The 12,197-nt window shown below is 42.6% G+C and overlaps 1 protein-coding gene across 3 annotated transcripts; it reads right to left on the bottom strand.

The window, feature by feature from the left end:
- Window positions 1-41: 41 nt before the first annotated feature.
- Window positions 42-12,197, bottom strand: SRD5A3 (steroid 5 alpha-reductase 3). Of its 3 annotated transcripts, XM_087936633.1 has the most exons (6): window positions 11,969-12,197; window positions 10,539-10,705; window positions 9,054-9,248; window positions 6,361-6,483; window positions 1,987-2,088; window positions 42-162 (listed from the first exon to the last, which is right to left on the bottom strand). In XM_087936633.1, exons 1-6 carry the CDS (start codon window positions 12,169-12,171, stop codon window positions 113-115), a joined length of 840 nt encoding a protein of 279 aa, XP_087792759.1. In that variant the 5' UTR covers window positions 12,172-12,197; the 3' UTR covers window positions 42-112. The 3 variants fall into 3 exon arrangements, with proteins under 3 accessions (XP_087792759.1, XP_087792758.1, XP_026555711.2); XM_087936632.1 differs by lacking the exon at window positions 42-162 and having other exon boundaries at window positions 1,024-2,088; XM_026699926.2 differs by lacking the exons at window positions 42-162; window positions 1,987-2,088 and adding an exon at window positions 3,283-3,647.

Here is a 12,197-nt window from a genome sequence, read left to right as displayed (position 1 = left end):
TCTGGGATTGACGCAAGAGAATTAAGAAACTATCAAGTTCGGCTGTCCCGCCTTCGGAGAGGCGGGAGCTAACAGGCTGTGAGGGAAGAGCGAGCCAGCCAATCAACGCATGTCACGTCATGCTCTTCCGGCAGGCAGAAGCCCCTCCCACTTGTAGTTTTTCTGGCAGGGGGAGAGAGAGAGAGAGAGAGAGAAACCGGAGAAGTTTTGGAGTCTGCAATAATCTGGAAATGCAACAATTAATGCCCAAAATCATAGCCATCTCTCAGATTAGTGCAGTCTCCTGCAAATAGACCTCAACTGCTAATTTAACGGGCAGATCCTGGCAACAATGCAAAAGTTGTTCACTCTTGTCCCCTTTTAGGTTTTGTTCCTCCTTTACAGCAGCCCAAACGAAGCAAATCAGCAACCGAGGTCAAATAATATTGGGATTCCTACTTCCAAATCATTAATCTATCTTTGATAACTTAATTTTAATATATAAGTGCAGCTGTTAGTACTTGCAACGGGTGTATCTAATGTAATACTTTGAATACTTTTGTATTAAATACTTCTAATACTTTTGAAACTTATAACAAAGGAACGGAATTCTACCAAAATAATTGGTACAATTTGAAAAGCTGAAGCTTTTTGAAATATTGATGTGAGAAAAACTGCTTGAGCAGTTTTGGTAAATATTTAGAGCAGGGGTCTCCAAACTGCAACTTTAAGACTTGTGGACTTCAATTCCCAGAATAGCTGGCTGGAGAATTCTGGAAGTTGAAGTCCACAAGTCTTAAAAGTTGCCAAGTTTGCGGACCCCTGGTTTAGAGTCAAGAAAATGTAGAGCTCTTGAATTAGTGCCCTCACAGGTAGTTCTAACCAGGGGTCTTCAAACTTGACAGCTTTAAACCTTGTGGACTTCCAGAATTCCTCCTCCAGTCATGTTAGCTCAGGAATTCTGGGAGTTGAAGTCCACAAGTCTTAAACTTGCCAAGTTTTGAAGACCCTTGTTCTAGACTTATGACCACAATTGAGCCCAAATTTCTGGCACTGAGACATTTATTAATGAATTTTTCCCCATTTTCTGACCTTTGTCTCCATTGCTAAGTGAATCACCGAAGTTAGGAACACAGTTGTAAAGTGAACCTGGCTTCCCCATCAACTTCGCTTGTTAGACGATCGCAAAATGACAATAGGTCATTTTACCAACCTCGGAGGAATGGAAGGCTGAGTCAACCTTGAGCTGGTGAAAATCGACCTGCTGGCAGCTGGCAGTGTCACCCTGCAATACTGCATTCTAGCCACTGCATCATCATGGCTCCACTATTGATAATCCCCCCCCCCAAAAAAAACTCCCTTCCAGATGTGCTAGCTAGTATTCCCAGCTTGTGTCATGCCCCTGTCGAAGTCTGAATCCAAGGAGGAAGACAAACAGCTGACAGGGAGTGGGAGTGTGGCTTCATTGGCTGTGGAGGAAACTGGGGAAGGGCAAAGTCCGGCTGGGCAGAGCAGGGAAGAGGTAGAACAAGGGAGAGGGGGTTCAGAGGAAGACCCAGGCACACCCACTCTTCATCCTAGGGCAGGAACGGAGAAGGGAGCAATGTGTGTTGCGTGGCTTATGGGGAAGGAAAGGGCCCTGATTCCCTTCATTAGCCACACCTGGGAATGAGAGTTTAAAAGAGATGCAAGCTGAGTGCGGCAGCTGCTGGGAACAAAAGTGAGTTTATCTTGTGTTGACTTTGGTTATATGCGTTCCTGGCATCCACCCAACCGGGTTGAATTACTGCCATTCCTTCATGTCTGGAATTTCTTCTCCTGCCCTGCTCTGCCCAGCTGGACTTTACGTCATTTTGCCTTGATTGGACTTATAGTTACAGTTTTTGTTGACCACGTTTTGGACTTGATTCTCTGCACCCAAACGCTGTTCCTGGGAGAGTTTTCCTCCAGCCCAGAAGGTAACCAGGACATTGGGGGCAAAGTTGGAGCTATTAAAGGGACTCCTACCAATTATCTGATTGTGTTGCCTTTGTGCCAGGCCTAGGGTCATCACAACTAGCTTCAGGCCAGCAAATTTGGTGGTCCTCCATTTGAGGAAGCCTGGCATTTCTGCAAGAGACAGAAATATCGCAAATTATAGGATGTAAAGTTCTATTTTCTCTCCCAGGAACTTTGCTCCTGGATATCTGAAAAGGTTTGCCGTTTCCTTCTCCTAAATTGTTAGCTTGATTTTTCTACAGTCCTGGAATTATCTGGTGGTTTCCTATGCAAATACTAAGCAAGTTCAGCCCTGAATTATTATTTTTTTTTTAGATCATCCAAGCATAGCGTTTGCATATTTCTGAACAGACAAGTATAAGACATGACAACTGCCAGTCGAGTTTTAAAATTCATTTCATCATTCATGCAGACCTTGTATGAATCTGACTAAAAGTATGGAAAAAAAGTATAGCTTTTTTTGTTCTGATCCAAAGTAAGAACATTGTGCAAAGGGGGAAAAAATCCGTATCTTATTAAAAGTACATCCAGGGGTGGGATTTTACTGGTTTGCACCTATTCGCTGGAAACGGTTAACATTCTAAGCAGTTTGGAGAACCAGTTGTTCGAAGAAATTACTGGCCTAATCCTGGAAGGAAGGCAGGAAGGAAACATTCTGGTGTTGCTTACAGAAACTGCCTCTCCGTTAACCCTTATGACATTCTTGGCAAGACTAGACTTCCTGTCTCAGGAACGTCCCTGGAGTTTTTTTCCCCTCCTTTGCTGGTACTTTGCTTGTGTGGAGTGACTATTTAAAGTTACAAAGGCACTGAAAAAAGTGACTTATGACCATTTTTCACACTTACGACTGTTGCAGCATCCCCACAGTCATGAGAGGCCAGGCGAGGAGATGCGTGCCTCGATATGAGTGATGTTGAGCTGGCCACACCCAGACAATAACATGACCACCAAGCCACACCCACCCAGTCACCTGATCACCAAGCCACGCCCACCACCTAAGCCACGCCCACAGAACCAGTTGTTAAAAATTTGAATCCCACTCCTGAGTACATCCCTTTGCTGTTTACTCAGAAGTCAGCCCCACAGTTAGTGAGACATTTTGTCAAACCAGCATATATAATGTAATTGCCTATGGGTATGATCTTATTTTAGGGAGCATTCTCTTTGGGATAAGACATATTAAACTCAGTTGAACTTTCGTCTAAGTAGATTACATAAAATTGCTCTGATGATCACAATACAACCGACAGAAGCATATTTTCTGTGTCTAATAAATGACCTGCAGTATGATCAGCAACAATTCAATTTCAGCAAAAATAAATTTGTTGGTAATAATCACTTTGTCTCAGAAGATCTCCAGATCTTTAATCGCTGCCAATGTAGAATCATACTCCATTTAATATAAACAATTTAAAAAATAAAGGGTATATATGCTTTCCGAAATTTTGGATAGTGCTTAAATTTGTTTAAGTAATATTCGTGGCACAAAACAGCACTAACTGCCTGATTAAAAAAGACATATACTACCACCAGCCACCAAGTTAAGTTATAAAATCCAAATGTGACAGCCATTGATGTATATATGAGAAATTCTGCAAAATAATGAGGACTGGACACCAGTTCAAACCAGTCACCGAAAGGAATGCTATGATCCAAACTGGAGACCTTTCCTAAAAGAAATATAAAAATAAAAAAATTAGCTGTTGAATTTAGAAAGGTGAGCAGAACTAGCAGTGTAATTAGATAATGAAAGTTGGGAAAGGCTACAACTTTAATAAATCCATTGGCTAAATTTCACCCTTTTCCCAACCATACCTTTTTTTTCCCCCATTTAGTGACTGTAATCTGGTCCAGTCACTTTATCGTTAAGCAAAATAGTTGATAACAGAATATGTGTCTGAGAGCGCAAGGGAAGAGATACTATGAGAATCCTCGACTGCTGCTACATCATTCAGATAAAATTCTCTGTACAGTGTCATGTCCCCGGCCTGGTTTTTTTCCCCCCATTTTTGAATCTCCACAGAGGCCAGAGAGATTGTTTAAAGAGCTGCTACCTGAAACTGACCAGACCTTAATCAGTTTTGCATAGGCGGCTTTTGTTGTCAGATGCAGGAAATCTGGTCATAAATGCACACACTACTCTGAAAATAATTTACTCTCTTATCTCGTCTTTATTACTGTTTGCAAGTTATCTATAAATACTATATTTGTGAATGGGCACTAACCAAGATAGATTGCTAATCAACAACTATATTTGTTTCCAAGACAAAACGAAGTGCCTATTTTGATCAATTCAGAGGATCTTCTTCACTATGATCAGATCTGTTTGGTTTTTTTCGGTAACAAAAAATCCCCATGGTTAACGTGAGTGACAGGACATCCAATTTGGCCAAAGAACCTGTTTTCCTGGATTATATGATATATTAATGGTTGTGCCTCTGGACACATCCAACATATGTTGTTTCACGTGTTAGACACTGTGCTTGTAAAAAACTAAACATTTTCCCAAGTAGATAGTTTAGCTGAATCTTGCAATCATCCGGTTTCAAACTATGTTCAACACCAAGAGCCACCACCCCAGCTAACATAGCCAATGAAATGAAATTTGCTCTTAACTCTTTAGCTATAGTCGAAACTCCCCAGGCCCTAACAGTGGGTCTTGTCCAAGTGGCCTTGGAGATAGGCCAAAACTAGGATGCTAGTGAGAGGTGCCAAGAAATCTCTCCATCCAAAACATGTGTTTCTACTATTGTTTCTCACAATAACTCCTTTCTTTTGGTCTCAATATAAAACTGCAGAGAATGCAAAGAAGGGCAATGAGGCGAGAAAGTTTGGAGTGATTGGGCTCAACAATCCTCCATCATACATATATTTGGTTCCTTATGTTGAATCCTCTGCCCTTTTACATACAAGATCAGAATATGTATGCATTAGGCATGTGCAGCAGTTTGGATCCCAAGCCGAAAAAGATGGCTTGAATGGAATAAATATGCAGATCCTCCTTAAGAGAAACTCTGTCTTCTGGGCTCCCATGGAACCTACTCAGTCACAGGAAAATACTGTTTTGACTTAAAAGAAATGCCAACAGAGTACAAACAAAGTGCTGTAGGACAGATATGGGTTCATGGTTGTTGGCCCGTTATTAACTCAAGCTCAACTTTTTCTGGGGTTGGTTGCTCCCATACAACCCCAGGATAATAACCAATGTTTTAAGGAGATATCCACAGGGTACAGTGTGTAGTTAAGCTTGCTCCAGAGCATCTTTTGTCTTGGCGTTTGAAGAACTAACATCCCTAATCTGGATTTAATAACCTAAATTGTTTGTTCTGTATGCTTTCTCCCCAAGTATCACCAATGTTCTTTGAGCGACACACCAAGGATTGCAACAGGGGCTATACCTGTGATCGCAAACCTAGGGCATGCTTCCTGGAAGTGGCATGCAGAGCCATCTCTCCGGGCACACCAGCTGTCATCCGTTGCTCATCTGGGTTCTAGCATGCGCATGCACGCCAGCCAGCTAGTCTCCGCACATGTGGGAACACCGAAAACTGGAAGGGCAGCTCCCCAGTATGCATGCGCAGGCTGGGAAGATGAGCTTCCGGTTTCCAGCGCATGCATGCATGCATGCCGGCTGCTTGGCCTTCCGGTTTCTGGTGCATATATGCGCAAGAAGATCACCTGGCCAGTGCGCATGCATGCGCTGGAAAGTGGAAGCTTCCGGCCCACGTATGCATGCCAGGGAACTGCTCTTCCGGTTTCCGGCGCTCCTGAAAGGTTCGCCAACACTGGGCTATACTCAGAGGTGGGATTCAAAATTTTTTAAGAACCAGCTCTGTGGGCGTGGCTTGGTTGGTGGGCATGGCTTAGTGGTCATGTGACTGGGTAGACATGGTTTGGTGGTCATGTTATTGGCTGGGCGTGGCCAACTCAATATCACTCACATCGAGGCATGCATCTTCTTGCTTAGCTTTTCATGACTGTGGGGATGCTGCAATAGTCGTAAGTGTGAAAAATGGCCATAAGTCACTTTTTTCAGTGCCATTGTAACTTTTCATGGTTACTCCACACAAGCAAAGTACCAGCAAAGGAGGGAAAGAAAACTCCAGAGAAGTTCCAGAGACAGGAAGTCTAGTCCTGCCAAGAATGTAATAAGGGTTAACAGAGAGGCAGCTTCTGTAAGCAACACCAGAATGTTTCCTTCCTGCCTTCCTTACAGGATTAGACCAGTAATTTCTTCTAACAACCGGTTCTCCGAACTGCTTAGAATGTTAACAACCAGTTCTAGCAAATAGGTGCGAACTGGTAGGATCTCATCCCTGGCTATACTAATATATTTGACCTGGGAAGATTAAAAAATATTGACTGGAATAGCAATTCTTTTACCTGATTTATCTTTTCGAAGGTTAGCAAGAATAACATGACATCTGTGTTGATGGACAGAAGCCCAACAGAACATCACAAGTCCTAGAACATGGAACCAGCAGACTGTCAGTGAAGGAGCTGTGCCTAAATGAAGAGAAACAGAATGTATTTATGTGTTTAAAATATGTTGAACCCATTGCTTTATTAAATTCAGATTTCAATGTGGTCTATAGTAAACCGGTATTGCTATTATTTATTCTACGTCAGGGGTGTCAAACTGGCGGCCTGTAGGCCAGATGCACCACATGCAGGCCAGGCCCACCTTAGCTCCGTGAGTGAGAAAAATGTCGCAAAATGTCACACTGTTTAAGTGGACACATTGTTTAAATGAAAGATGAATTTATTGTAAATATAAAATAAAGAAACTGGGAGAGGGATCTTGGAGTCTTAGAGGACAACCAGCTAAATAGGAGCCGGCAGTGTGCAGCAGCAGCCAAAAAAGCCAATGCAATCCTAAGTTGCATTAACAGAGGGATACAATCAAGGTCAAGGGAGGTAGTAATACCACTCTATAAAGCCTTAGTAAGAGGTGGCTCTTAGTAAAGCCTAGAGTACTGCATCCAGTTTTGGTCACCACATTATAAAAAAAAACATTGAGACTCTAGAAAAAGTATAGAGAAGAGCAACCAGGATGATTAGGGGACTGGAGACTAAAACATATGAGCAGTTGCAGGAACTGGGCCTGGCTAGTCTAGTAAGGAGAAGGACCAGGGAAGACAGGATAGCGGTCTTCCAATATTTGAGGGACTGCCACAGAGAGGAGCGGGCCAAACTATTTTCTAAATCACCTGAAGGCCAGACAAGGAATAATGGATGGAAACTGAACAAGGAGAGATTCAACCTGGAAGTAAGGAGAAACTTTCTGGCAGTGAGGACAATCAACCAATGGAACAGAAGTTGCCTTCGGAAGTTGTGGGAGCGCCACCACTTGAGACTTTCAAGAAGAGATTGGACTGCCATTTGTCAGAAATGGTATAGGGGTCTCCCGCTTGGACGGGGGGTTAGACTAGATGACCTACAAGGTCCCTTCCAATTCTGATTATCTGTTCATCGGTTATCTGTAAACTTTAAAAAAAATAGCTTAACCATAGCGCTTAGCCTTATATACCATTTTCAGAGTGCTTTACACCCTCTCTAAGTGGTTTACAGAGTCAGCATACAGGTAGTCCTCAACTTACGACCAGAACGGAGCCCAACATTTCGGTTGCTTAAGTGAGACATTTTCTAAGTGAATTTTGCCCCATTTTTAAGACCTTTGCCACAGTTGTTAAGTGAATCACTGCAGGTGTTACGTTAGTAACAGAGTTGTTAAGTGAATCCATCTTCCCCACTGACTTAGCTTGTCAGAAGTTTGCAAAAGGGAAGCTGCAATGGTTGCAAGTGTGAAAAATAGTCCTCAGTTTTTCAGTGCCACTGTAACCTTCAACGGTCACTAAAGGAACCATTGTAAGTCAAGGACTACCTGTAATGACCCCCCCCTCCCCAAAAAACCCAATCTGGATCCTCATTTTCATGAAACTCAGAAGGTGAGCTGGTGACAATCGGACTGCTGGCCTTCTGCAGAATTAGCCAGCAATATTGCGTTCTATAGGGGAACGCGGTGGCTCAGTGGCTAAGATGCTGAGGTTGTCCATCAGAAAGGTCGGCAGTTCGGCGGTTCGAATCCCTAGTGCCGTGTAATGGAGGGAGCTCCGTCCCAGCTTCTGCCATCCTTGCAGTTCAAAACCACATAAAAGATGCAAGTAGAAAAATAGGGACCACTTTGGTGGGAAGGGAACAGCGCTCTATGCGCCTTTGGCGTTTAGTCATGCCGGCCACATGACCACAGAGACGTCTTAGGACAGTGCTGGCTGTTCGGCTTTATAACGGAGATGAGCACCTTCCCCTAGAGCCGGAAACGACTAGCATGTGTGTGCGAGGGTGTAATGACCCAGGGTGGGATATAAAACACAGTCACAGAAAACAGGCGAAGCCCCTTTTATTCCTTCACTTTGCTTCCAAGCTCCAAATATCCTTGACGGAAGACAAAAATCTCCCACACAAACAGTTACAAGAAGAAGGAAAAAAGCAACACAAACCAGGCAAGATAAGGGCTGGAGGACATCCACAGAGAACAGAACACACACTGGGAAGGACGCCAAAACTCAGAGAGGAACCATAAACTAGAGATATTTCCATGCTTTGTTTCCAGCGTTCGCCCATACACATGTCCATCCTCTTATCAAGTTGTCACAGCTGCAGCCCATGAAGAGGATCAAGGTCCTCTTCTCCCCAGCAGACCACATCTCTCCCTTATCCTCTCCTCCCTGCGTGCCCTAGGATGGAGAGGGGATGGGCCTGGGTCCTCCTCCGACTGCTCAGCCGGCCTCTGCCCTTCCCCAGCCTCCTCCATCACCTTTGGAGCCACACTTCCACTCCCTGTCAGCTGTTCCTCCTCTCCCTCAGAGTCAGTCTCTACCAGGGGCATGACAGAGGGGAACCTTTACCGTTAATCGTGTTTTAACCACTGGGCTACCATGACTCAAGGAAGGTTGGATTTAGTTCATTTGTGACTTACCTAACAATTTCAGGCCGACCCCTCTCTTTACTCCTCCCCTGGCTCTGCCCTTCCTTCTCCTACCGTTTATTGCAAGAAGGCAAAAGAAGATGCTTACCTTCTCTACTCTTTGCTGGCACCTGACACAGCACTGTCAACCCCACCAAAACATAGTAAAAATGGCCGAAGCAGTAGTGTACAAAATGAATGACACCTCCAGAATAGATGCTGATGTGAAGGCATTCTTTTAACCGTCGACAGCTATTCACCCATACCAAAAGGCAGACCAGGAAGGCTGACAGGAATGTGGCACCTAGAAATCCAACAAAGACAGTGTGTAAACAACTGTTAGCTTGTCGTAGGGGTGCCAAATTCAGCCACCACCCCCACCACCCAAAAATTGCAAGTTGCACAAGAAATCCTCAGAGATATTCCCCATGTTAACGTTCAGAATTCTGCTGGTGGGAAAATAGGGGATGAGCCTCTACTTTTTTCCATCTCACATAAAAGACATCAAGCTCCAAATGACTTTGAGTGACTAACAGAGGGCGAAACATCAAAATTCAGGTAGTTCTTGTCTTATAACCGTTTGTTTAGTGACCGTAACATCACTGAAAAAAGTGACTTATGACCATTTTTCACACTTATAACCATAAGAGCATCCCCATGGTCGTGTGATCGAAAGTCTGATGCCTGGGAATCAGATGGGTTTGTCAACTGACTCATATTTACAACGGTTGCAGTGTCCTGGGGTCATGGTACCTCACCTTTTGCAGTGGGGAAGCCAAGTTCCCTTAGTAACTGTGGAGTTGAGTGATTAGGAAGTTCCTCAAATTTAGATCTCTCAATTAAAACGATTTTCATTGAAAATTTTTTTTCAATAAAAATGTCCTACTCATGCAAAACTGCGGGGAAGGCATCTGCTCAATCCAGATATTCCTCAACGTACGACTGTGATTGAGCCCAAAATTTCTGTCGCTAAGTGAGACATTTGTTAAGTTAGTAACATGGATGTTACGTGAATCTGGCTTCCCTAAGAACTCTGTTTGTCAGAAAGTCGTAAAAGGAGGACACACGATTTTGGGACACTGCAACCATCATAAATATGAGCCAGCTGCTAAGTGTTTGAATTTTGATCACATGACCATGAGGATGCTATAAGGGTCATAAGTGTGAAAAATGGTCATTAGTCACTTTTTTTCCAGTGCTCTTGAAACTTCAAACAGTCACTAAACAAAAGTTGTAAGTCAATGGCCACCTTAACTTTTCATGGATCCAATATATTAAAATATGCCCTTTAATCTCCAGTATTATTTTGAGTATAGTTATTATTGCTATTGTACCTCTTTTCTACAGTTTTCTGGATCTTTCCAGATCCAGCAGACCTATTCTCCTCCCACCTCCCTCCCCAATTGAAAGTGGGATACATGGAAAGGAATATACTTGAAAAATCTGTAGTGAAAATGATTTTGCTTGTCCTCCCATTTGATGCACAGAATAAATAATTTCAGCTTTCGTAGAAAAGCCGCCCTCCAAAATCTACAATACATTGGGGCCCTCTCCACCAAATAATATACATACATGTCAAAAAATAATTTCATACCATTTTCTGAGTGGTGGATGTTTCTGTCTTCCTTTCCTCCATCAAGAATGTCGAGCAAATCCTGAACCCAGGAAGGAAATGACTGAGAGAAAAGCATACACTGCATAAACAGCAGTAGCAGGAAGCCATTCCAGGTCACAGACACAATATAAAAATGGTAGAACCACCTGCAGAAGGAACCAGGGTCAGTTTAGGGTTTCAGTCTGCACATTGCGTTGAACCAGAATGTGGCTGGCTTGCTTTTAGATCAGGGGTCCCCAAACTTGGCAACTTTAAGACTTGTGGACTTCAACTCCCAGAATTCCTCATTCCTATTCCATTTTTCTTTTAACATGTTTTATCACTTCGTGTTATTTCATTCATCATTTCCAGACAGAAAAAAAATCATCCCAAAATATGTTATCCAATATTTATCCCCTTTCATTATCAATTCAATCTTGCCACCTATTTTTATTTTAGATATTCTCCCCTTTTTATTCCATTAAACCCGATATATAACAAATTAAAAAAAAACACATATCAATGTAGCCTTTTTTAGTTGCTACATCCTATATTAACAATGATCTCCTATTTACTATTATATATGCATTTATTTCTTTTCCCCCAATTGGGGTCCACATGGTATTCTTTCCCTATTACATAATAAATCTTATGTTTATTCCAAAACCGTTTATATAACAAACCAATTGTAAATATTAATAACAATATTGGGTTTGATTTCCATGCTCCGTATTCATTTTCTTCACCACCTTACTAATTATTATAGTTATCTTATTTTAAATTCTTAAACATTAATAATCATTTTTAATTTCCATACTCTTTATTTTTCCAATTACATTTATGTAACAAATTATATTTTCTGTTTCACTCCCATTTAATCCATTATATAAAATTAATAACAATATAATCACTTTGGTTTCTCTTCTCTTACATTCATTTTCCTCACCACATAATTATCTTAAATAGCATTCTTATAATAAATTCTTATTTCCATTTCTATTCCAATTGAATTTATTTTCTTATTTTTAACAATAATCCCCAGTAAACCTTTAATTCCAAAGCTCCTTAATCCATGTATCTATATTCAAGAATATCGAAGTACATTTCCATGTGGAATCCCCCGACCTCCGTATCTTTAATCACCACCAGAAGTTGTCAGTGCTCCATCAGTGGAGGTTTTTAAAGAGACTGGACAGCCACCTGTCTGAAATGGTATAGGTTCTCCTGCTTGAGCAGAGGGTTAGACTAGACGACCTCCAAGGTCCCTTCCAGCTCTAATCTCTAAATCAGGGGCCTCCAACCTTGGCAACTTTAAGACTTGTGGACTTCAACTCCCAGAATCCCTCAGGCAGCAATGCTTGCTGAGGAATTCTGGGAGTTGAAGTACACAGATAGAGACCCCTGCATAACTGCTGACTTGTTTCGTTTACCTCTTGGGAACATCAAAGATCTGCAGCTGGACAGGTCGCTGCCCACAGGCTGCCTTGGTCTTCCCGTACCGGATCAGGTCTTGAAAGATCCCGGCGAGGTCAAGCGAGAGAGCCCCGGGTGACGCTTTCAGTGGCGGGACTTGCAGAACCAGCAGCGCGGCGAAGAAACAAGCGGCCAAAGCCAACCACACCGCAACCAACATTTCCCTCACCACCCCACCGCGCAGGC

This window comes from Pseudonaja textilis, chromosome 6 (genome assembly GCF_049901715.1).
Source record: "Pseudonaja textilis isolate UNSWEBS1 chromosome 6, rPseTex1.2, whole genome shotgun sequence".
Lineage (NCBI taxonomy): Eukaryota > Metazoa > Chordata > Lepidosauria > Squamata > Elapidae > Pseudonaja > Pseudonaja textilis.
The sequence above is the reverse complement of the archived record's forward strand: the minus strand, read 5'-3'. Positions and strand labels throughout refer to the sequence as shown.